Raw genomic sequence first — 27,367 nt, 5'->3', positions numbered from 1 at the left:
CAAAGAAAAAGTTAGAATTTTCTTCCTGGTATATGTTTATAATATTTAATGTTGCTAAAACTGTCAGCTCCACTTTAATATTGAGCAGGCTCAGGCTTGGCTTTAGGGTCTGACTTGCAGTCTCTCCTCTCTCCCAGGCGGCCAGGATCATCGCAAAGCTAGCAGCCTGGGGTCGTGACCTGATGGAGGGAAGTGACCTCAACTACTACTTCAACTGGATCAAGACCCAGCTCAGCTCCCAGGTATATAACCCTTCAACCCTCTGAACTAAAACCACATGTATGTCAGCCCCAGCTCAGCTCCCAGGTATCTAACCCTCTGAACTAAAACCACATGTATATCAGCCCCAGCTCAGCTCCCAGGTATCTAACCCTCTGAACTAAAACCACATGTATATCAACCCCATCTCAGCTGCCAGATATAACTCTCCAACCCTCTGAACTAAAACCACATGTATATCAGCCCCATCTCAGCTCCCAGGTATTTAACCCCTCAACCCTCTGAACTAAAACCACATGTATATCAGCCCCATCTCAGCTCCCAAGTATTTAACCCCTCAACCCTTTCAACTTCCACACACACGCGGGTATCGAACCTACAGATACAGGTTTGATACCCGTGCAGGTTTTAATTTAGAATCTTCCAATCCTCTATATGTAATTATTGGCGGAGAGTCATGTCATATTTTTCGATATACTGTAGGCCTACCAATAGTGTCTTAGACAGCTGCGCCACTGAGGAGGCCCCATCCACAAAGTATCAAAATACAGAGAGGTGTGGGTAAAGGTATATTGTCCTGCTAATAGTCCATAAAGGGCTATTATAGTACTGTATATGGTGTCCAGGTCAGGGTAACCAAAAAATGTATTTATTAAAGACTATCAGAATGTTGGTACTTATTTATTTTGATCCAAAGCCATGAATGAGTGAGTCACTCAGCTTTATGTCGGTGCCGGCTATATGACTGTGCCATCAACTTGATAATATATAACTTCATTGCTCCAGACATCTTATTTACATTCTTTATTGTAACCACAATGTCACAAATAATTTATATCTACCTTTCCAATTGCTTTTAGAGTTTATCATTAATTTGATTAATATTATGGTGTTTCTATTCCAAAAAAAAAACGAAAAACTATCTGGGTTTCCGTTAGGATGGAACGGAAAATATTGCGCTGTACAACATGGTGGTCAGGAGTACAGTACTGGGCTATTTATCTAAAGAATCGCTTTTCATGCGGAGCCCGGGGTTCAGTTCCCCGACAGGGAGGAAGGAGTACGCTGTCCTTCTAAATAGGAATTTGTTCTTAACTGACTTGCCGAGATAAATAAAGGCTACACTAAGGGCATAACAGTTCTACACCCTAATTGTATAATTGTAGTCTAACCAATACCCAAAAGGAGATTCAGTCAAAATAAAAAATCTCATTAATTTATCATGACCAGTCCCCATGCTTATCTCAGAGCAGCGCAAAACATTGCTAAAATAGTTATGACGTGACTCTCCGCCAATAATTAGGTATAGAGGATTGGAGGATATTTCTGTAATTGTGACATTTATTCCCATAGTAATTCGTTATTGATCCATAACTAAATAAACATCTGCATTTTGAAACAGTATTTTTATCATTATTTTATTAACGAAAGCATAAAGATGCCATTATTAGTTACATTGTTTTAGTTTGAACATGTGGATTGGCACTAAGAACAGAACAGTGGGAATATTTCCCTAGTCAGTGCCATTATTAGTGCAATGACCCTTAAAGTGTTGCTAGGTGCTACCAAGTGGGGCGGGGTGGGAGTCCACCCACCCTCCCCCTTCCTCATGGGCTAGGTCGGTCTTCTGTGCTTAGCTCTGTGGCCCATCCTTTTATTTTACATAATGTAAAATGAGCGTGAAAAAGTTTAGGCCGGCACAGGTATTAAACCAGCATCTGTAGCAACACAGCTTGCACTGCTATGCAGTCTCTTAGACCGCTGCGCCACTCAGGTGCTGTACAGCGTGACCGGTCGGGAGTGGACTAGTGTAAATCAAAATAATCCTAACGAAATAAAATAATAAAAACCTTAGTGTAACAATAGTTTTAGTAAGTAATACTGAATGTGTGCACAAATATCAGTTTCTATTTAGGTTTGGGTCACACATTCATTGTCAGAGACACATTAGGACCCAAAAGCATAATCAGTTGTCTAACTCCCTCTTGCAATGGTCTGGAGCAATAAAGTGGTGATGCAGGGTACCGTACTAAACCACCAATGACCTCTAAGTACCGCAGCATAATCTCAAAACCTTTAGTGGAGCAACCACTGTAGCTAGATGTTTTCAATCTGTATTCACTGGTTATCTAGATAGAGAGGACAAATACTGACAGAAAAATCTGTCTGAGTAAACATTACAGCTCGGGAACAAGGACTCCAACCTTCTCTAGCCTTCATTGCGACACACTGTCCAGGGCCCGGTTTCCTAAAAGCATCTGAAAGGCTAAGTTAATTGTTAGAACCTTCGTAGGAGCATCGTTAAATCTCCGAGCTGTTTCCCCGCAACCATCTTTATTAATGTTGCAGTTGGTGATATGTCTTTTACCACACCCTTTTATCCAAAGTGACTTAGTCATGCTTGCATACACTTATGTGTGGCTGGTCCAGGGAATCGAACCCACTATCCATGCTCTACCAACTGAGCTACTGAGCACCACACTTGAAAACGCTTGTAATCTAACGCCTGCCTCGGTTAGTTCTGGTCGATACAGCATGGTGAAGGCTGCCTACCACGAGATTAGTTCTGGTTGATTACAGCATGATGAAGGCTGCCTACCACGAGATTAGTTCTGGTTGATTACAGCATGATGAAGGCTGCCTACCACGAGATTAGTTCTGGTTGATTACAGCATGGTGAAGGCTGTCTACCACAAGGTTAGTTCTGGTCGATACAGCATGGTGAAGGCGGTCTGTGCATATTTGTAAACAACAGCTGGTGCACGAAATCAAAGGAAGAAGAAGAATTTGCTCGCCTGAGGTAGAGTATCTTGTGATAAATTGCAGACCACACTACTTGCCTAGAGAGTTTTCAGCTATACTTTTTGTGGCTGTTTATTTACCACCACAGACAGATGCTGGCACTAAGACCGCACTCAGTCAGCTGTGTAAGGAAATAAGCAAACAGGAAACCACTCACCCAGAGACGACGCTCCTAGTGGCCGGAGACTTTAATGCAGGGAAACTTAAATCAGTTCTACGTCATTTCCATCAACATGTTAAATGTGCAACCAGAGGGAAATCATTTTAGATCACCTGTACTCCACACACAGAGACGTGTACAAAGCTCTCCCTCGCCCTCCATTTGGTAAATCCGACCACAATTCTATCCTCCTGATTCCTGCTTACAAGCAAAAATTAAATCAGGATGCACCAGTGACTCAGTCTATAAAAAAGTGGTCAGATGAAGCAGATGCTCAACTACAGTACTGTTTTGCTATCACAGACTGGAACATGTTCCGGGATTCTTCCGATGACATTGAGGAATACACCACATGAGTCACTGGCTTTATCAATAAGTGCTTCGAGGACGTCGTCCCCACAGTGACTGTACATACATACCAGAAGCCATGGATTACAGGCAACATTTGCACTGAGCTAAAGGGTAGAGCTGCCGCTTTCAAGGTGCGGGACTCTAACCCGGAAGCTTATAAGAAATCCTGCTATCCTCCTCTTATCATTGTGGTAGGAGACTTTAACACAGTGTTAAGTACCTCAGTGGACCGTAAAGGTAATCACTCTCCAAACTATCATCACTGTGCCCTTAAGGAAATGATTAAATATTATGGACACATTCAAAATAGTGGATATTTTGAGACTAAAAAACCCCGACCTAGTGAGATATACATGGAGGAGACTTAATCAAGCTAGTCGTCTTGACTACTTTTGTCACGGTGCGTGAATGAGGACCCAAAAGCGAATTAACGTAAACAGAACTTCTTTAATAACAAAACATAGGTAGGCTCAGATGGACCGGCAGATTCCGACAGGACAGGACAAGGTTGCAGCAAACATGACGATAGTCTGGTTCAGGCATGAAAAACACAAACAAGAATCCGACAAAGACAGGAACAAAAACAGAGAGAGATATAGGACTAATCAGAGGGAAAAAGGGAACAGGTGGGAAAAGGGGTGACGAGGTAGTTAGGAGGAGACAAGGAACAGCTGGGGGAAAGAGGGGGAGAAAAGGTAACCTAATAACGACCAGCAGAGGGACCCAGGGTGAAGGGAAAGGACAGAAACAAGACACAACATGACAATACATGACAGTACCCCCCCCACTCACCGAGCGCCTCCTGGCGCACTCGAGGAGGAAACCTGGCGGCAACGGAGGAAATCATCGATCAGCGCACGGTCCAGCACGTCCCGAGAGGGAACCCAACTCCTCTCCTCAGGACCGTACCCCTCCCAATCTACTAGGTACTGATGACCACGGCCCCGAGGACGCATGTCCAAAATCCTACGGACCCTGTAGATGGGTGCGCCCTCGACAAGGATGGGGGGGGGGGGGAAGACGAGCGGGGGCGCGAAGAACGGGCTTGACACAGGAGACATGGAAGACCGGGTGGACGCGACGAAGATATCGCGGAAGAAGAAGTCGCACTGCGACAGGATTAATGATCCGAGAAATACGGAACGGACCAATGAACCGCGGGGTCAACTTGCGGGAAGCGGTCTTAAGGGGAAGGTTCTGAGTGGAGAGCCAAACTCTCTGACCGCGACAATATCTAGGACTCTTAGTTCTACGCTTATTAGCAGCTCTCACAGTCTGCGCCCTATAACGGCAAAGTGCAGACCTGACCCTCTTCCAGGTGCGCTCGCAACGTTGGACAAAAGCCTGAGCGGAGGGGACGCTGGACTCGGCGAACTGAGATGAGAACAGCGGAGGCTGGTACCCGAGGCTACTCTGAAAAGGAGATAGCCCGGTCGCAGACGAAGGAAGCGAGTTGTGGGCGTATTCTGCCCAGGGGAGCTGTTCTGACCAAGACGCAGGGTTGCGAAAAGAAAGACTGCGTAAGATGCGACCAATAGTCTGATTGGCCCGTTCTGCTTGACCGTTAGACTGGGGGTGAAAGCCGGAAGAGAGACTGACGGAAGCCCCAATCAAACGGCAAAACTCCCTCCAAAATTGAGACGTGAATTGCGGACCTCTGTCCGAAACGACGTCTGACGGAAGGCCATGAATTCTGAAAACATTCTCGATGATGATTTGTGCCGTCTCTTTAGCAGAAGGAAGCTTAGCAAGGGGAATAAAATGAGCCGCCTTAGAGAACCTGTCGACAACCGTAAGAATAACAGTCTTCCCCGCTGACGAAGGCAGTCCGGTGACAAAATCTAAGGCGAAGTGAGACCACGGTCGAGAGGGAATGGGAAGCGGCCTGAGACGGCCGGCAGGAGGGGAGTTACCGGACTTAGTCTGCGCGCAGACCGAACAAGCAGCCACGAAACGACGCGTGTCATGCTCCCGGGTGGGCCACCAAAAACGCTGGCGAATGGAAGCAAGCGTACCCCGAACGCCAGGGTGGCCGGCTAACTTGGCAGAGTGAGCCCACTGAAGAACGGCCAGACGAGTAGGAACGGGAACGAAAAGAAGGTTCCTAGGACAAGCGCGCGGCGACGGAGTGTGAGTGAGTGCTTGCTTTACCTGCCTCTCAATTCCCCAGACAGTCAACCCGACAACACGCCCCTCAGGGAGAATCCCCTCGGGGTCAGTGGAGGCTACTGAAGAACTGAAGAGACGAGATAAAGCATCAGGCTTGGTGTTCTTAGAGCCCGGACGATAAGAAATCACGAACTCGAAACGAGCGAAAAACAGCGCCCAACGCGCCTGACGCGCATTAAGTCGTTTGGCAGAACGGATGTACTCAAGGTTCCTATGGTTAGTCCAAACGACAAAAGGAACGGTCGCCCCCTCCAACCACTGTCGCCATTCGCCTAGGGCTAAGCGGATGGCGAGCAGTTCGCGGTTTCCCACATCATAGTTACGTTCCGACGGCGACAGGCGATGAGAAAAATACGCGCATGGGTGGACCTTGTCGTCAGAGAGGGAGCGCTGAGAAAGAATGGCTCCCACGCCCACCTCTGACGCGTCAACCTCGACAACGAACTGTCTAGAGACGTCAGGTGTAACAAGGATAGGAGCGGATGTAAAACGATTCTTGAGGAGATCAAAAGCTCCCTGGGCGGAAACGGACCACTTAAAGCACGTCTTGACAGAAGTAAGGGCTGTGAGAGGAGCTGCCACCTGACCGAAATTACGGATGAAACGACGATAGAAGTTCGCGAAGCCGAGAAAGCGCTGCAGCTCGACGCGTGACTTAGGGACGGGCCAATCAATGACAGCTTGGACCTTAGCGGGATCCATCTTAATGCCTTCAGCGGAAATAACAGAACCGAGAAATGTGACGGAGGAGGCATGAAAAGTGCACTTCTCAGCCTTCACAAAAAGACAATTCTCTAAGAGGCGCTGGAGGACACGTCGAACGTGCTGAACATGAATCTGGAGTGACGGTGAAAAAATCAGGATATCGTCAAGGTAAACGAAAACAAAGATGTTCAGCATGTCTCTCAGGACATCATTGACTAATGCCTGAAAGACAGCTGGAGCGTTAGCGAGGCCGAAAGGAAGAACCCGGTATTCAAAGTGCCCTAACGGAGTGTTAAACGCCGTCTTCCACTCGTCCCCCTCCCTGATGCGCACGAGATGGTAAGCGTTACGAAGGTCCAACTTAGTGAAAAACCTGGCTCCCTGCAGGATCTCGAAGGCTGAAGACATAAGAGGAAGCGGATAACGATTCTTCACTGTTATGTCATTCAGCCCTCGATAATCTATGCAGGGGCGCAGAGACCCGTCCTTCTTCTTGACAAAAAAAAACCCCGCTCCGGCGGGAGAGGAGGAGGGGACTATGGTACCGGCGTCAAGAGCTACAGACAAATAATCTTCGAGAGCCTTACGTTCGGGAGCCGACAGAGAGTATAGTCTACCCCGGGGGGGAGTGGTTCCCGGAAGGAGATCAATACTACAATCATACGACCGGTGTGGAGGAAGAGAGGTGGCCCTGGACCGACTGAACACCGTGCGCAGATCGTGATATTCCTCCGGCACCCCTGTCAAATCACCAGGCTCCTCCTGTGAAGAAGAGACAGAGGAAACAGGAGGGATAGCAGACATTAAACATTTCACATGACAAGAGACGTTCCAGGAGAGGATAGAATTACTAGACCAATTAATAGAAGGATTATGACAAACTAGCCAGGGATGGCCCAAAACAACAGGTGTAAAAGGTGAACGAAAAATTAAAAAAGAAATGGTTTCGCTATGATTACCAGAGACAGTGAGGGTTAAAGGTAGCGTCTCACGCTGAATCCTGGGGAGAGGACTACCATCCAAAGCGAACAAGGCCGTGGGCTCCCTTAACTGTCTGAGAGGAATGTTATGTTCCCGAGCCCAGGTCTCGTCCATAAAACAGCCCTCCGCCCCAGAGTCTATTAAGGCACTGCAGGAAGCTGACGAACCGGTCCAGCGTAGATGGACCGACAAGGTAGTGCAGGATCTTGAAGGAGAGACAGGAGTAGTAGCGCTCACCAGTAGCCCTCCGCTTACTGATGAGCTCTTGGCCTTTACTGGACATGAAGTGACAAAATGACCAGCGGAACCGCAATAGAGACAGAGGCGGTTGGTGATTCTCCGTTCCCTCTCCTTAGTCGAGATGCGGATACCTCCCAGCTGCATAGGCTCAGCACCCGAGCCGGCAGAGGAAGATGGTAGTGATGCGGAGAGGGGGGCAACGGAGAACGTGAGCTCCTTTCCACGAGCTTGGTGACGAAGATCAACCCGTCGCTCTATGCGAATAGCGAGTTCAATCAAGGAATCCACGCTGGAAGGAACCTCCCGGGAGAGAATCTCATCCTTTACCTCCGCGCGGAGACCCTCCAGAAAACGAGCGAGCAAAGCCGGCTCGTTCCAGTCACTGGAGGCAGCAAGAGTGCGAAACTCAATAGAGTAGTCTGTTATGGATCGATTACCTTGACATAGGGAAGACAGGACCCTGGAAGCTTCCTCCCCAAAAACAGAACGGACTAAAAACCCGTATCATCTCCTCCTTAAAGTCCTGATACTGGTTAGTACACTCAGCCCTTGCCTCCCAGATTGCCGTGCCCCACTCACGAGCCCGTCCAGTAAGGAGAGATATGACGTAGGCGATACGAGCTGTGCTCCTGGAGTAAGTGTTGGGCTGGAGAGAAAACACAATATCACACTGGGTGAGGAACGAGCGGCATTCAGTGGGCTTCCCAGAGTAACACGGCGGGTTATTGATTCTGGGCTCCGGAGATTCGAAAGCCCTGGAAGTGGCCGGTGGATCGAGGCGGAGATGGTGAACCTGTTCTGTGAGGTTGGAGACTTGGGCGGCCAGGGTCTCAACGGCATGTCGAGCAGCAGACACTTCCTGCTCGTGTCTGCCTAGCATCGCTCCCTGGATCTCGACGGCAGAGTGGAGAGGATCCGAAGTCGCTGGGTCCATTCTTGGTCGGATTCTTCTGTCACGGTGCGTGAATGAGGACCCAAAAGCGAATTAACGTAAACAGAACTTCTTTAATAACAAAACATAGGTAGGCTCAGATGGACCGGCAGATTCCGACAGGACAGGACAAGGTTGCAGCAAACATGACGATAGTCTGGTTCAGGCATGAAAAACACAAACAAGAATCCGACAAAGACAGGAACAAAAACAGAGAGAGATATAGAGGACTAATCAGAGGGAAAAAGGGAACAGGTGGGAAAAGGGGTGACGAGGTAGTTAGGAGGAGACAAGGAACAGCTGGGGGAAAGAGGGGGAGAAAAGGTAACCTAATAACGACCAGCAGAGGGAGACAGGGTGAAGGGAAAGGACAGAAACAAGACACAACATGACAATACATGACAACTTTCTTGTCTCTTTCTCTCTTGCATCAAAGGTTAAAAAAGTTTTAATAGGAGACAGAATGTGATCATCATCTAATTGGCATTCACATAACTCTTATAGATTTTCCACGTGGACAGGGATATTGGAAATGTAATACGTTTACTGGAGGACAACTTAGTTAAAAACGAGATAACAGAATTTTTCCAGTATAATATAGGTTCAGCAAATCCCCTTATTTTTTGGGATACCTTTAAATGTTCCTTCAGGAACATCAGGAATTCCTTCAGGATTTCAATTAAATATTCATCAATAATAAAAAATCAGTTTCTGGCTAAAGATACAAGACTAACAAGGGAAATCCATGAACTAATAGTACAGGTAGATAGCAATAAAAACGATACTACAGAGATACAAATAAGTTGGAGGAAAAACAAAAAGAAGTTGAGGAACTTATTCAAGAGCACTCTGATTTAATTTTGTAATAGATTACATTAAACTGGATGGAATATGGAGAAAAATGTACAAAATTCTTCCTGAATCTCGAATACAGGAATACTAACAAGAAGTAATTTGCAGAAACTCGTTACTGAAGACCATCATCTATGATTCTTCAAATTATATTTTAAAAGAGGAAGCTAAATATTTTAGCTTCTGTCTCATCCTTTCCCACTGAATGAAGATTACGGTAAGGAATTCTTTCCAAATAATATAAAAAATGGAAAATTAACAAATGTACAGAAAGATCAGTGCGAAGGCCAAATTACAGAGGAAGAACCTTTTGAGGCTATTAAATCCTTTCGGTCTGGAATAACCCCAGGGCTTGATGGCATACCAGTAGAGGTATATCAAGTATTTTTTATATACTAAAAGCTCCATTGTTAGATTGTTTTAACTACTCCTTTAGAAATGGTAGTCTGTCAGGTACTCAGCAGGAAGGTCTGATTTCTCTATTATTAAAACAAGACGCAGATGGCAAATATAAAGACTCAGTCTATCTAAAAAACTGGAGGCCCCTTATACTTCACTGTTGTGATGCAAAAATACTAGCAAAATGCATAGCACTCAGAATTAAAAGGGTTTTACCAGGTATTGTTCATCCTGATCAGACAGGTTTTTACATGGACGATACATTGGAGATAATATACGACAACTACTAGAAATAATAGAACATCATGAAACATATAAGAAGCCAGGAATGGTATTCATAGCGGATTTTGAAAAGGCATTTTTATCAAGTAAGACTGGATTTTATTTATAAATGCCTGGATTTTTTCAATTTTGGTAACTCTCTTATAAAATGGCAAAAAATAATGTATAGCAAACCCAGGTGTAAAATAGTAAATAACGGCTACTTCTCAGAGTTTTGAATTGTCATTAGGAGTTAAACCAGGGTGTCCGCTGTCACCATATCTATTCGTTATGGCCATCGAAATGCTAGCTATTAAAATCAGATTCAATAACAACATTAGAGGATTAGAAATCTAAGGCTTAACAACAAAGGAGTCCATGTATGCCGATGACTCAAGTTTTGTGTTAAGTCCGCAAGCTGCAATGTCTCATTAAAGATGTAGATAACTTTTCTGTACACTCTGGACTAAAACCTAATTATGTGTACAATATTATGTATTGGATCCTTAAAAAATACAACTTTTACATTACCTTGCAGCTTACCATTAAATTGGGCTGAAGGTGAAGTAGACATACTTGGTATTCATATCACAAAAGATACAAATAAGCTATCCACAATGAATTTCAATAGAAAACTTGTAAAAATAGACAAGATCCTGCAACCTTGGAGAGGTAAATACCTGACTATTTAGTCATATCTCAGTTTACTCACTTACTTATGGCACTGCCTACTCCTGATGATTCATTTTTCATGAGCAAAAAATATTTCACTTTATCTGGGACGCTAAACCAGACAAAATAAAACATGTCTATCTATATAATGAATATGAATTGGGTGGGTTGAGATTATTAAATATAAAAGCACTAAACCTCTCTCTAAAAGCTTCACTCATTCAAAAGTTTTATTTGAACCCTAAATGGTTCTCAAGTAGATTAATAAGAAAATCTCGTCCATTGTTTAAAAATTGCCTTTTTGCCTTTATGCAGATTGCCATGTCTCATTTCAGATTGATTGAAAATGATACTTTTTCAAAGTATCTGTCTTTTTCAAACAAGCATTGCAGAGCTGGCTTCAATTTCATCCCCATGAAAAGATAGAACAAATATTACAACAAATATTATGGCTGAACTCAAACATGCTAGTTGATAAAACACCTGTATTCATGGGAAAGATGTTTGAAAAGGCTATTTTGTTCATAAATTATATTGTAAATTGTAGAGTTATGTCCTTCATGGAGTTATCAGAATTGTACGGGAAGGTCTGCTCAATCCAAGAGTACAGTCAATTGATTACAGCATTACCCCAAAAATGGAGGAGGCGGGTGGCAGCGGGAGAAGGTAGGGAACTGGTCTTTCTGCCCAATATAAAGGCAATTGCTCGGCATCCGACCGCAAGGCACTACATAGGGTAATTTGTACGGCCCATTACATCATAGGGGTAAGCTGCCTGCCATCCAGGACATCTACACCAGGCGGTGTCAGAGGAAGGCCATAAAAATTGTCAATGACCCCAGCCACCCCAGTCTTAGACTGTTCTCTCTACTACCACATGGCAAGCGGTACCGGAGTGTCAAGTCTAGGACAAAAAGACTTCTCAACATTTTTTACCCCCAAGCTACAAGACTCTTGAACAGGTAATCAAATGGGTACCCGGACTATTTGCATTGTGTTCCCCCCCAACCCCTCTTTTACGCTGCTGCTACTCTCTGTTTATCATATATGCATAGTCGCTTTAACCATGTCTACATGTACATACTACCTCAATCAGCCCAACTAACCGGTGCTCCTACTGTTATAGCCTCTCTACTGTATATAGCCTCGCTACTGTTATTTTTCACTGTCTTTTTACTGTTGTTGTATTTCTTTACTTACCTATTGTTCACCTAATACCTTTTTTGCACTGTTGGTTAGAGCCTGTAAATAAGCATTTCACTGTGAGGTCTACACCTGTTGTATTCGGGGCACGTGACAAATACATTTGATTTGATTTAAAGTTTTAACCATGTTTTCAAACTATACAGTGTTTGTTTAGAATGATTATGGTTTCAAACAAAGGATTAAAACAAGCTCATGAGGCATCTACAAGATATATTGGGTAAATGTAATTAATTTATGTCTAAAACTGGGTGTAGCAATTGCAGATTGCCCCTTTTAATGACATTTGATTGATTAGAAACAGACTAGCTGTACCAAGTCTGTACCACTGGTTGAGACATGCCAGTGTTTTAGCTACAGTTTTATTTCATGACAAAGCCGATCATTATTTTAGGAACAATGAGTATGTTTACATGCACACTAATAATGGTTTTGGCAGAGTATGGCATTAGCCATGTAAACACCTTACTCTGCGTGTCTTGTGGTTTTGGCAGAGTATGGCATTAGCCATGTAAACACCTTACTCTGCGTGTCTTGTGGTTTTGGCAGAGTATGGCATTAGTCATGTAAACACCTTACTCTGCGTATCTTAATAGGCGTAAGGTCATCATCAAAGTAAGCATCCGCTGATTAAAACACCTGGTTTTTCTGAACAATCTTTAGAATGATTAGGACATGTAAACAGCTTAATCCGTCATTCCTGTGGTGTATTTGATCTTGTGCCTGCACTGGGTAGCGCAAGCTTCCTTCTTGTGCATGAGTGAAATTATTTTCAAAAACTGAAAGTATGCAGTTTATAAATTGTTTTCACATACGAATTTTGTGTCTGAACTCAGAATGACATGGTCACTGTGGTAGAGCCTTCATTTTTTTATTACTGATGTTCTGCATTTATCAAAGTCCCATCAGGTAGCCTCATTTCAAATGTGTCCATGTAAACAGGATTATCAGGGAAATGTTTCTTCTTGCAAAGCAAGTAAACACTTTAAATGAACTATTATATCAACCTGACTAGCCACAATAATCATGTAACCATTCTGAGAGCTGTTTTTACAGCGTTTTTCTCCCTCCATGAAGAGAAGTATGGTGCTTCTTAGAGCTACTCCAATACAGGAAGAGATGTTTCAGGAGGTTTCTGCTTTTGGCCACAGCAAGAGTTGTTGAAGCTTTTTCTATTTGAAGCAACATTCTACCGTTTCATTCCTTTAATTTGTCCTCCATTAGAAGCTTCATGGTACAGGTCCAGACTCCACAGGACATGGCACTATATCCCCCAGTGACGTGAGTATGACATGATGCATCCTAACACACTCTAATCTACATGGCTGGTTGGCCTGGTACTTTGGTTTGGTGCACCCTAGCTTTCTGTGGGCTGACCGTCACCCTAGCTTTCTGTGGGCTGACCGTCACCCTAGCTTTCTGTGGGCTGACCGTCACCCTAGCTTTCTGTGGGCTGACCGTCACCCTAGCTTTCTGTGGGCTGACCGTCACCCTAGCTTTCTGTGGGCTGACCGTCACCCTAGCTTTCTGTGGGCTGACCGTCACCCTAGCTTTCTGTGGGCTGACCGTCACCCTGGCTTTCTGTGGGCTGACCGTCACCCTGGCTTTCTGTGGGCTGACCGTCACCCTGGCTTTTCTGTGGGCTGACCGTCACCCTGGCTTTTCTGTGGGCTGACCGTCACCCTGGCTTTTCTGTGGGCTGACCGTCACCCTGGCTTTTCTGTGGGCTGACCGTCACCCTGGCTTTTCTGTGGGCTGACCGTCACCCTGGCTTTTCTGTGGGCTGACCGTCACCCTGGCTTTTCTCTGGGCTGACCGTCACCCTGGCTTTTCTCTGGGCTGACCGTCACCCCGGCTTTTCTCTTTGTTGACCGTCACCCCGGCTTTTCTCTGGGCTGACTGTCACTGGACATTCACTTCTCTGTCCTCGTTTTGTCGTCTTCTCTCGCTCTGTCTGTCTGCGTCTCGGTAGAGCGCGTCTGTTCTGCACAACAGCTGCTTCTCTTCTCTCACTGATCTGTTCTAATACTTTTAGAGTAGTTCTCTGTAGGGGAGTGTAGAGTATGTTACTGAGACATACTGCTGACTGACTGGCTGATATCTACTTTCACACAGCATGGGAGCTGGGTAGTTTAATAAATAACGACTGGAACGTAGGGCTGGCACAATTACCATATGTGGATGAGGACTGCCGTGAAAATAACCCTCATAACCATTGCTCGTGCAAAATAATGCATTTTTTGTAATGTCAGTTGAGTTGAATCAACAAATCACAGCACACATTGATGGGTTAACTTAATGAATTTACTGATGGGGTTACTCTTAAGGAATTGACATCCAGCTTTGCTCCTATGGGTACACTCCCCATGGCCTCCATTCCACCCATTGTGCCATCATTGACTTCAATGGGGATACTCGTTCTTTTCAAATTTCAATCAAATGTATTTATAAATCCCTTTTTACATCAGCCAATGTCACAAAGTTCAGTACAGAAACCCAGCCTAAAACCCCAAACAGCAAGCCATGCATATGTAGAAGCACGCTGGCTCGGAAAGACTCCCTAGGAAAGCAGGAACCTAGGAAGAAACCTAGAGGAACCAGGCTCTGAGGGGTGGTCAGTCCTCTTCTGGCTGTGCCGGGTGGCGATAGTACATGGCCATTAAGGCCAGATTGTTCAAGATGTTCAAACGTTCATAGATAACCACTAGGGTCAATCAGAGGTTGAGACAGCAGGTGCGGTAGAGGGAGACAAAAATAACAGGTCCAGGACAAGGTAACACCTCCGGTGAACTGGTCAGGGTTCCATAGCCACAGGCAGAACAGTTAAAACTGGAGCAGCAACAAGTCCAGGTGGACTAGGGACAGTCAGGAGTCATCAGGCCAGGTAGTCCTGAGGCATGGTCCTAGGGCTCAGATCCTCCGGCAGGGGGACAGAGAGAATTGGAAGGAGCATACTTAAATTCTCACAGGACACCAGATAAGACAGGAGAATTACACCAGATGTAGCAGACTGACCCTAGTCCCCGGCACATACAGTACCAGTCAAAGGTTTGGAGACACCTACTCATTCCAGGGTTTTATTTTGACTTTTCTATATTGTAGAATAATAGTGGAGACATCACAACTATGAAATAACACATATGGAATAATGTAGTAACAGAAAAGTTTTAAACAAATCAAAATATGTTTTTGGAGATTCTTCAATGTAGCCACCATTTGCCTTAATGACAGCTTTACACACTTGGCATTCTCTCAACCAACTTCATGAGGTAGTCACCTGGAATGCATTCCAATTATCAGGTGTGCCTTGTTAAAAGTTAATTTGTGGAATTTCTTTCCTCCTTAATGCATTTGAGCCAATCAGTTGTGTTGTGATGGGGAAGGGGTGGTATACAGAAGATAGTCCTATTTGGTCAAATATCAAGTTCATATTATGGCAAGAACCGCTCAAATAAGCAAAGAAACGACAATCCATCATTACATGAAGGTCAGTCAATCTGGAAAATGTCAAGTACTTTGAATGTTTCTTCAGGTGCAGTCTCAAAAACCATGAAGCACTATGATGAAACTGGCTCTCATGAGGACCCCCACTGGAAAGGAAGACTCAGAGTTGCAGAGGATAAGTTCATTAGAGATACCAGCCTCAAAAGCTGCAGCCCAAATAAGTACTTCAGAGGTCAAGTAACAGACATCTCAACATCAACTGTTCAGAGGAGATTGCGTGAATCAGGCCTTCATGGTAAAATTGCTGCAAAGAAATCACTACTAAAGGACACCAATAAGAAGAAGAGAGTTGCTTGGGCCAAGAAACATAAGCTATGGACATTAGACCGGTGGAAATCTGTCCATTGGTCTGTTGAGTCCAAATTTGTGATTTTTGGTTCCAACCTCTGTGACTTTGTCAAATCAAATTGTATTGGTCACATACAAATGGTTAGCAGATATTAATATGAGTGTAGTGTAATGCTTGTGCTTCTAGTTCCGACCGTGCAGTAATATCTAACAATTTCACAACAACTACCTTATACACACACAATGAATAAGAATATGTACACATAAATCAATGGACGAGCGATGGCCATGCGGCATAGGCAAGATGCAGTAGATGGTATAGAGTACAGTATATACATTTGAAGTCGGAAGTTTACATACACTTAGGTTGGAGCCATTAACTCGTTTTTCAACCACTCCACACATGTCTTGTTAACAAACTATAGTTTTGGCAAGTCTTTTAGGACATCTACTTTGTGCATGACACAATACATTTTTCCAACAGACAGATTATTTCACTTATAATTCACTGTGTCACAATTCCAGTGGGTCAGAAGTTTACATACACTACATTGACTGTGCCTTTAAACAGCTTGGAAAATTCCAGAAAATGATATCATGGCTTTAGAAAGTCTAATTGACATAATTTGAGTCAGTTGGAGGTGTACCTGTGGATGTATTTCAAGGCCTACCTTCAAACTCAGTGCCTTTTTTGCTTGACATCATGGGAAAATCAAAAGAAATCAGCCAAGACCTCAGACAAAAATTGTAGACCTCCACAGTCTGGTTCATCCTTGGGAGCAATTTCCAAACGCCTGAAGGTACCACGTTCATCTGTACAAACAATCGTACGCAAGTATAAACACTATGGGACCACGCATCCATCATACCGCTCAGGAAGGAGACGCGTTCTGTCTCCTAGAGATGAACGTACTTTGGTGTGAGAAGCCCAAATCAATCCCAGAACAACAGCAAAGGACCTTGTGAAGATGCTGGAGGAAACAGGTACAAAAGTATCTATATCCATAGTAAAACGAGTCCTATATCGACATAACCTGAAAGGTCGCTCAGCAAGGAAGAAGCCACTGCTCCAAACCGCCACAAAAAAGCCAGACTACAGTTTGCAACTGCACATGGGGACAAAGATCGTACTTTTTGGAGAAACGTCCTCTGGTCTGATGAAACAAAAATAGAACTGTTTGGCCATAATGACCATCGTTATGTTTGGAAGAAATAGGGGGAGGCTTGAAAGCCAAAGAACACCATACCAACAATGAAGCACGGGGGTGGCAGCATCATGTTGTGGGGGTGCTTTGCTGCACGAGGGACTGGTGCACTTCACAAAATAGATGGCACCATGAGGAAGGAAAATGTCTGTGAATATATTGAAGCAACATCTCAAGACATCAGTCAAAAAGTTAAAGCTTGGTCGCAAATGGGTCTTCCAAATGGACATTGACCCCAAGCATACTTCCAAAGTTGTGGCAAAATGGCTTAAGGACAACAAAGTCAAGGTATTGGACTGGCCATCACAAAGCCCTGACCTCGTTCCTATCGAAAAGTTGTGGGCAGAACTGAAAAAGTGTGTGCGAGCATGGAGGCTTACAAACCTGACTCAGTTACACCAGCTCTGTCAGGAGGAATGGGCCAAAATTCACCCAACTTATTGTGGGAAGCTTGTGGAAGGCTACCTGAAAAGTTTGACCCTAGTTAAACAATTTAAAGGAAATGCTACCAAATACGAATTGAGTGTATGTAAACTTCTGACCCACTGGGATTGTGATGAAAGAAATAAAATCTGAAATAAATCATTCTCTCTACTATTATTCTGACATTTCACATTCTTAAATAAAGTGGTGATCCTAACTGACCTAAGACAGGGATTTTTTACTAGGATTATAATGTCAGGAATTGTGAAAAACTGAGGTTAATGTATTCTGCTGAGGTGTATATAAACCTCTGACTTCAACTGTACATATGAGATGAGTAATGTAGGGTATGTAAACATTATATAAAGTGCCATTGTTTAAAGTGACTAGTGATCCATTTATTTATTACATCCAATTTTTTATTGGTAAAGTGGCTAGAGATTTTGAGTCAGTATGTTGGCAGCAGCCACTCAATGTTAGTGATGGATGTTTAACAGTCTGATGGCCTTGAGATAGAAGCTGTTTTTCAGTCTCTCGGCCCCTGCTTTGATGCACCTTTACTGACCTCGCCTTCTGGATGATAGTGGGGTGAACAGGCAGTGGCTCGGGTGGTTGTTGTCCTTGATGATCCTTTTGGCCTTCCTGTGACATCGTGTGCTGTAGGTGTCCTTGATGGCAGGTACTTTGCCCCCGGTGATGTGTTGTTCAGACCTCACTACCCTCTGGAGAGCCTTACGGTTGTGGGCGGAGCAGTTGCCGTACCAGGTGGCGATACAGCCCAACAGGATGCTCTCGATTGTGCATCTATAAAAGTTTGTGTGTTTTCGGTGACAAGCCTAATTTTTCAGCCTCCTGAGGTTGAACAGGCGCTATTGTCTGCTAGTGTCGTCTGCAAACGTGATGATTGAGTTGGAGGCGTGCATGGCCACGCAGTCATGGGTGAACAGGGAGTACAGGAGGGGGCTGAGCACGCACCCTTCTGGGGCCCCAGTGTTTAAGGACTAGCGGGGTGGAGGTGTTGTTACCTACCCTCACCACCTGGGGGCGGCCTGTCAAAGTCCAGGACCCAGTTGCACTCAGGGGGGTCGAGTCCCAGAGTCTCAAGCTTAATGATGAGTTTGGAGGGTACTGTGGTGTTAAATGCTGAGCTGTAATCGATGATCGATGAACAGCATTCTTACATAGGTATTCCTCTTGTCCAGATGGGTTTGTGCAGTGTGATTGTGATTGCGTCGTCTGTGGACCTATTGGGGCGGTAAGCAAATTGGAATGGGTCTAGGGTGTCAGGTAGGGTGGAGGTGATATGACCCTTGACTAGTCTCTCAAAGCTCTTCATGATGACAGAAGTGAGTGAGTGCTACGGGAAGATAGTCATTTAGCTCAGTTACCTTTGCTTTCTTGGGAACAGGAACAATGGTGGCTATCTTGAAGAAAGTGTGAACAGCAGACTAGACTAGGGATTGATTGAATATGTCTGTTAACACACCAGCCAGGTGGTCTGTGCATACTCTGAGGATGCGGCTAGGGATGCCGTCTGGGCCGGCAGCCTTGCGAGGGTTAAAACTTTTAAATGTTTTACTCGCGTTGGCTGTAGTGAAGGAGAGCCCGCAGGTTTTGGTTGCAGGCTATGTTACTGTATTGTCCTCAAAGCGAGCAAATAAGTTGTTTAGTTTGTCTGGGAGCAAGATGTTGGTGTCCGCGATGGGGACGGTTTTCTTTTTGTAGTCCGTGATTGACTGTAGACCCTACCACATACGTCTCGTGTCTGAGCCATTGAATTGTGACTCTACTTTGTCTCTCTGCTGACACTTAGCTTGTTTGATTGCCTTGCTTAGGTAATAGCTACACTGTTTGTATTCGGTCATGTTTCCTGTCGCCTTGCCCTGATTTAAAAGCAGTGGTTCGTGCTTTCAGTTTTGCGTGAATGCTGCCATGGTTTCTGGTTGGGGAAGGTGTAAATAGTCACCGTGGGTATGACATCCATGGTTTCTGGTTGGGGAAGGTGTAAATAGTCACCGTGGGTATGACATCCCCGATGTACTTGCTAAAAAACTCGCTCACCGAATCAGCGTATACATCAATGTTTTTCGACGCTATCCAGAACATATCCCAGTCCACGTGATCGACGCAATCTTGAAGCGTCGAATCAGGTTGGTCGGACCAGCGTTGAACAGACCTGAGCATGGGCGTTTCCTCTGCAATGTGCCTGTCTACGGAGCCTGACCAGAAGACCCCTCCATCTCCCCCTTCTGCGGCGCCATTGTTTTAGGTTGCCTACTGGGATCTGATCTATTGTCCTGGGTGGTGGTCCAAACAGAGGATCCGCTTCGGGAAAGTCGTATTCCTGGTCGTAATGTTGGTAAGTTCACGTTGCTCTTATATCCAATAGTTCTTCCCGGCTGTATGTATTAAGACTTAAGATTTCCTGGGGTAACAGTGTAAAAAAGAATACATATCAAAATACTGCAGAGTTTCCTAAGAACGCGAAGCGAGGCGACCATCTCTGTCAGCGCCATGTTGCATTATGCATCATTGTGAGACGCAGAGTAGTTGAACGGATGAGCTCTTCATGTGTGGTTCATACCTTGAAGCATGGAGGTGTGACTGTGTGGGGGTACTTTGCTGGTGACACTGTGATTTATTTCGAGTTCAAGGCACACTTAACCTGCATGGTTACCACAGCATTCTGCAGCGATACGCCATCCCATCTGGTTTGGGCTTAGTGGGACCATCATTTGTTTTTCAACAGGACAATGACCCAAAACACACCTCCAGACTGTAAGGACTATTTGACCAAGAAGGAGAGTGATGTAGTGCTGCATCAGACCTGGCCACAATCACCTGACCTCAACACACTTGAGATGGTTTGAGATGAGTTTGACCACAGAGTGAAGGAAAAGCAGCCAACAAGTGTTCAGCATAGGTGGGAACTCCTTTATAGACTTTTGGAAAAGCATTCCAGGTGAAGCTAATTGAGAGCGTGTCAACAGTGTGCAAAGCTGTCATCAAGGCAAAGTGTGGGTATTTTGAAGAATCTCAAATATAAAATATATTTTGATTTGTTTAACACTTTTTTGGTTGCTACATGATTCCATATGTGTTATTTCATGGTTTTGATGTCTTCACTATTATTATACAATGTAGAAAATACTAAAAATAAAGAAATACCCTTGAATGAGTAAGTGTGTGCAAACTTTTGACTGGTTCTGTAGACTATTACAGCATTAATACTTGAGGCTGAGATGGGGCGGGCCGGGGGTACAACGACACTGTGGCCCCAAAGCACAGCCCCCACACCACTCGAGGGATATCAACAGAACACCAACTTACTACCCTGAGACAAGGCTGAGTATAGCCCCCACACCACTCGAGGGATATCAACAGACCACCAACTTACTACCCTGAGACAAGGCTGAGTACAGCCCCCACACCACTCGAGGGATATCAACAGACCACCAACTTACTACCCTGAGACAAGGCTGAGTATAGCCCACGAAGATCTCCTCCACCGCATGAGCCCGATGGTACACAAAACCGGACAGGAAGAAAACGTCTGTGAAGCAACCCACTCAAGTGACACAACCCTGCTAGGGATGGAAGAGCACAAGTAAACCAGTGACTCAACCACCATAATAGATGCCTTAAAATCCCAGTGGAGAGATGAGAGCTGGCCAGGCAAGAGACACCTTCGCACCCCTGGAACTGACGAGACTCAATCGTAGGACCTACTGAAGAGATTTTTTTATTTCACCTTTATTTAACCTGAAGATGATGATGAGTCTTCAGTAAAGACTTAAAGGTCGAGACCGAGTCTCTCACATGGGTAGGCAGACCATTCCATAAATATGTGGCTCTATAAGAGAAAGGCCTGCCTCCAGCTGTTTACTTAGAAATTCTAGGGACAATAAGGAGGCCTGCGTCTTGTGACTGTAGCGTACTTGTAGGCATGTACGGCAGGACCAAATTGGAGAAGGAGGTAGGAGCGAGCCCATGTAATGTTTTGTAGGTTAGCAGTAAAACCTTGAAATCAGCCCTAGCCTTTACAGGAAGCCAGTGTAGAGGGGCTAGCACTGGAGTAAAACCATCACATTTTGGGGTTCTAGTCAAAATTCTAGCAGCCATGTTCAGCACTAATTAATGTTTATTTAGTGCTTTATCCGGGTAGCCGGAAAGTAGAACATTGCAGTAGTCTAATCTAGAAGTGACACAAGCATGGATTTGCTTTTCTGCATCGTTTTTTGACAAAAAGTATCTGAGTTTTGCAATGTTACGTAGATGGAAAAAAAAATCCTTTAAATATTCTTATGTTCGTCAAAAGAGGTCCACAGTTTTTTTGAATTTGAAACAACTGTACAACCATCACGATTAATTGTCAGATCCTACAGCAGATCTCTTTGTTTCTTTGGACTGGCATTTTTTGTTTTGTCCAAGTTTAAAGTAAAACACCACAGGCTTCCAGGGTAGGCAAATGTGGGGCTTCACCATGTTTCATCGAAATGCACAGCTGTGTGTCGTCCGTATAGCGGTGAAAGTTGACATTATGTTTCTGAATGACATCACCAATTGGTAGAATATATAGTCAACCTTGAGGAACGCCAAAACTTACAATTGATCTGTCAGAGGACAAACCATCCACAGAGACTTAACTGATATCTTTCCGACAGACCAATTAGGGCTTCCAATCTCCTAAAGAATGTGGCGATCGATGGTGTCAAATCAAATTGTATTTGTCACGTGCCGAATACAACAGGTATTACTGTGAAATGCTTACTTACAAGCCCTTAACCAACATTGCATTTCAAGAAATAGAGTTAAGAATATTGACTAAATACACTAAAGTAGAAAATGTAATAAAAAGCAATATAATAAAATATACCATGGCCTATTTATTGCCGAGCCTCTCTTATCCTACCTCATTTGCACATGCTGTTTTATAGATTTTCCTACTGTATTATTGGTTCTATGTTTGTTTATTCCCTGTGTAACTCTTGTATGTGTCGAACTGCTTTGCTTTATCTTGGCCAGGTCGCAGTTGCAAATGAGAACTCTCAACTAGCCTACCTGGTGAAATAAAATAAATAAATAAATACTGGGGGTACTGATACTGAGTCAGTGTGCTGGGGTAGAGGTTTAGTCGAGGTAATTTGTACATGTAGGTAGAAAAGTAAAGTGACTATGCATAGATAACAAACAGAGTAGCAGCAGTTTAAAACAAAGGGTAGGAGGGTGTCAATGTAAATATACAAATGTTGGCCTTCCTCTGACATTGCCTGGTATAGAGGTCCCGGATGGCAGGAAGCCAGTGATGTACATGCGCATTACCATTTGTAGAGCCTTCTGGTTGGATGTTGAGCAGTTGCCATACCAGGCGGTGATGCAACTAGGCAGGATGCGCTTGATGGTGCAGCTGTAGAACTTTTTGAAGATCTGCCAACCCATGCCAAAAGTTTCAGTCTCCTGAGGGTGAAAAGGTGTTTTCTAACCCTCTTCAAGGCTGTCTTGGTGTGCTTCGACCATGATAGTTTGTTGGTGATGTGGACACCAAGGAACTTAACTCTCGACCCGCTCCACTACAGCCCCGTCAATGGGGATGTGTTTGGCCATCCTTTTCCCGTAGTCCACGATCAGCTCTTTTGTCTGTTAAGAGAGATGTTCTCCTGGCACCATACTGCCAGGTCTCTGACCTCCCTATAGGCTGTCTCATTGTTGTCGGTGATCAGGCCTACCACTTGTCGTCAGCAAACTTAATGATGGTGATGGAGTCGAGCCTGGCCGTGCAGTCATAAGTGAACAGGGAGTACACAGGGAGTACACATCCCCATAATAAGTACACAACCTTGAGGGCCCAGTGTTGAGGATCAGCGTGGCAGATGTGTTGTTGCCTACCCTTACCACCTGGGGGCGGCGCGTCAGGAAGTCCAGGATCCAGTTGCAGAGGGAGGTGTTTAGGCCCATAGTCTTTAGCTTAGTGATGAGCTTTGTGGGCACTATGGTGTTGAACACAGTGCTGCAGTCAATGAACAGCATTCTCACATAGGTGTTCCTTTTGTCCATGTGGGAAAGGGCAGTGTGGAGTGCGATTGAGATTGCACCATCTGTGGATCTGTTGGGGTGGTATGCGAATTTGAGTGGGTCTAGGGTTTCCGGGATGATGGTGTTGTGAGCCATGACCAGCCATGGCCAGCACTTCATGGCTACTCATGTGAGTGCTACGAGGCGGTAGTCATTTAGGCAGGTTACCTTCGCTTTCTTGGGCACATACTATGGTGGTCTGCTTGAAACATGTAGGTATTACAGACTGAGTCAGGGAGAGGTTGAAAATGTCAGTCGAGACACTTAACAGTTGGTCCGCGCATGCTCTGAGTACACGAACTGGTACTGGCCCAGCGGCCTTGTGAATTTTTTTTTTTTAACCTTTATTTAACCAGGCAAGTCAGTTAAGAACAAATTCTTATTTTCAATGACGGCCTAGGAACGGTGGGTTAACTGCCTGGTCAGGGGCAGAACGATAGCTCGGGGGTTTGAACTTGCAACCTTCCGGTTACTAGTCCAACACTCTAACCACTAGGCTACCCTGCCGCCCCAATGTTGATCTGTTTAAAGGTCTCGCTCACATTGGCTACGGAGAAGGAGAGCCCGCAGGTTTTGGTTGCAGGCTATGTTACTGTATTGTCCTCAAAGCGAGCAAATAAGTTGTTTAGTTTGTCTGGGAGCAAGATGTTGGTGTCCACGATGGGGACGGTTTTCTTTTTGTAGTCCGTGATTGACTGTAGACCCTGCCACATACGTCTCGTGTCTGAGCCATGTGTGATCACACAGTCATCCGGAACAGCTGGTGCTCATGCATGCTTCAGTGTTGCTTTCCTTGAAGCGAGCATATGCGGCATTAAGCTTGACTGTATTAGGCTCGTGACTGGGTTTCCCTTTGTAGTCCGTAATAGTTTGCAAGCTCTACCACATCTGACGAGAGCCGGTGTAGTAGGATTGAGTCTTAGTCCTGTATTTACGCTTTGCCTGTATGGTGGTTCGTCTGAGGGCATAGCGAGATTTCTTATAAGCGTCCGGATTAGTGTCCCGCTTTCAAGCTGCAGCTCTAGCCTTTAGCTCGTGCCTATGTTGCCCGTTCTCCATGGATTCTGGTTGGGATATGTACACTCGGTCAGTGTGGGGACGACGTCGTCGTTGCATTTATTGATGAAGCCATTGACTGAGGTGGTATACTCCTCAATGCCATTGGATGAATCCTGGAACATATTCCATCGTCCTGTTGCTTAGCATCTGCCTCATCTAACCACTTCCGTATTGAGCGTGTCATAGGTCATTTCTGCTTTAGTTTTTGCTGGTAAGCAGGAATCAGGAGATTAGAATTTGTCAGATTTGCCAAATGGAAGGCGAGGGAGAGCTTTGTATGCCTTTGTTTGGAGTAACACGTGACATGCTGGTAGAAATGAGGTAAAACGGATTTAAGTTTGCCTGTATTAAAGTCCCCGGCCACTAGGAGCGCCACCTCTGGATGAGCGTTTTCCTGTTTGCTTATGGCCTTATACAGCTTATTGAGTGTGGCCTTAGTGCATCGGTTTGTGGTGGTAAATAGGCAGCTATGAAAAATATAGATAAACTCTCTTGGTAGATAGTGTGGTCAACAGCTTATCATGAGGTATTCTACCTCATGCGAGCAATACTTTGAGACTTCCTTGATACATTGCACACCAGCTTTTATTGACAAATCGACACACACCCCTACCCGTCGTCTTACCAGTTGTAGCTGTTCTGTCCTGTCGATGCACAGAAAACCCAGCGCACCGTATATTATCCGTGTCGTCGTTCAGCCATGATTTGGTGAAACACAAGATATTACAGTTTTTAATGTCGTAGGATAGTCTCGAACGGAGATCATCCAGTTTATTCTCCAGTGATTGCACGTTGGCCAATAGAAGGGATGGTAGAGGCGGGTTACCCACTCGCCAACAAATTCTCACAACGCACCCCGATCTCCGCCCCCTGTATTTACGTCTTTTCTTCACGCGATTGACAGTTATTTGGGCCTGGTCTCTGAGAAGCAGTATATCCTTCCTCCAGTTTGAGGTGAGTAATTGCTGTTCTGATATCCAGAGGCCATTTTTGGTCATAAGAGACTGTAGCAGCAAAATGATTTACAAAATAAGTTACAAACAATGCGGAAAAAAACGAACAAAATAGCACAGTTTGCTAGGAGCCCGTAAAATGGAAGCCATCCCCTCCGGCCCCATTATCCAAAAGCAGCACTAAGGTCTACGAGTACGAGGACAGATGCAGAGCCTCGGTCTGACGTCATTAAAAGGTAATTTACCACCTTCACAAGAGCAGTCTCAGTGCTATGATGGGGTCTAAAACTAGACTGTGTTTTGTATACATTATTTGTCTTCAGGAAGAGATGGAGTTGCTGCGCAACAGCTTGCTCTGTGCGTGTGCTGCCATTCTATTTATATTTCAGCACATATAGTCAGGAGCGGAAAGGACAAAATGTGTCTCAAAAAATATTCTTATTAAGGCTGGCCAATTAGTCATCCAAAATTCCATGACCGTCACAGCCCTTCTATAGCTTGAACAGAAGCGAACAGAATGAGAGGAAATGCAGGTTTATTTGTTACCCAGGCCACCATGTTTTCTACCATATTAACCAGGAAGCCATCTTGTTCTAGGGGCTTTTACACATCTCGGCTGCGTTCCAAACATGTAAAAGACACCCTCTCTCCTCAGCCCTCAAATTAACACTTCTGAGGACGTATGACGTATGATGAATTGACATTTGCAGGGCAAGGGAACAATGAATTACTTTTAAATGGACCGCCTGGAAATGTCTCTTGTTCGTCCCACAGTCCTGTTTTCTGTTTTTTTAAGCTCTATTGTCTATTATGATTGATGTCTTGGGTAGAAGACAACGCATCCGCAGACATTGAATGCTAGCCATCAGATGACATCAGGTAAATTGAAAATTACAATGTATAAGTGTGATGTCAGGAAAAGTTGTATGCGCTAGCTGTTTCCAAAAGCTAACCAAACAAAAACATAATTACTTTCACGATACTTGTTTGTGCCGTCATGTGCATTAGTAGCACAGTTTCAAAGTTATTTGCATTAGTTTTTTACTTCCACTTGTATGTTGACTTCTCCGTATTAATGTTGGTTTTATGTTTTGGATTACTTTTCTTAGCGGATTTACAATCAACGTTAATTGAATTATGGGGTGTTTCAGGCCTCGACGTGAACAGAATTTTACACTTGCAAAGTCAATCACAAACGAGTGCTGAGTGGCTTACTTAACTGGCTAATCATTTGGACCAATGGCAAAGATGGCCGCGGGGATCCCCTAAGGTCATAAGGCAAGGGGAAGTGGAGGAGGGTGTGTCTTTAATGCGTTTGAAATGCTACCCAGGTGATTTATTCTCTGAAACCCTCTCTGAGATCATTTTAATAACACAACCAATCACTGTCTTAGTGCTGCTACTACTACTTTACTGCTGATGCTACTACTACTGCTACTTTACTGCTACTGCTACTTTACTGCTTATGCTATTACTACTTTACTACTACTACTCTACTGCTGATGCTGCTACTGATACTACTTCTTTACTTCTGATGCTACTACTTTACTACTACTACTTTACTACTACTTCTTTACTTCTGATGCTACTACTTTACTACTACTACTACTACTACTTTACTTCTGATGCTACTACTACTTTACTACTCTACTGCTACTGCTACTACTTTACTAATCACATTTCAAATCAAATGTATTTATATAGCCCTTCTTACATCAGCTGATATATCAAAGTGCTGTACAGAAACCCAGCCTAAAATCCCAAACAGCAAGCAATGCAGGTGTAGAAGAACGGTGGCTAGGAAAAACTCCCTAAAGGCCAAAACCTAGGAATAAACCTAGGAAGGAACCAGGCTGTGAGGGGTGGCCAGTCCTCTTCTGGCTGTGCCGGGTGGAGATTATAACAAAACATGGCCAAG

At 44.6% G+C, this 27,367-nt stretch overlaps 1 protein-coding gene across 3 annotated transcripts in view; it reads left to right on the top strand.

Annotated features, from left to right (window-relative positions):
• The window catches only part of LOC110531054 (V-type proton ATPase subunit H), a 103,921-nt gene that overhangs the window by 21,551 nt on the left and 55,003 nt on the right, over nucleotides 1-27,367 (top strand). For 2 of the 3 annotated variants that reach the window (XM_036986796.1, XM_036986798.1), the window contains exons 6-7: nucleotides 138-242; nucleotides 13,170-13,226. In XM_036986796.1, coding sequence (XP_036842691.1) covers nucleotides 138-242; nucleotides 13,170-13,226 — 162 coding nt within the window. The remainder of the gene's footprint in view (nucleotides 1-137; nucleotides 243-13,169; nucleotides 13,227-27,367) is intronic. The other variant, XM_036986797.1, reaches the window with a different exon arrangement.

This window comes from Oncorhynchus mykiss, chromosome 8 (genome assembly GCF_013265735.2).
Source record: "Oncorhynchus mykiss isolate Arlee chromosome 8, USDA_OmykA_1.1, whole genome shotgun sequence".
NCBI classification, from domain to species: domain Eukaryota; kingdom Metazoa; phylum Chordata; class Actinopteri; order Salmoniformes; family Salmonidae; genus Oncorhynchus; species Oncorhynchus mykiss.
This window is presented reverse-complemented; position numbering and strand designations above follow the sequence as displayed.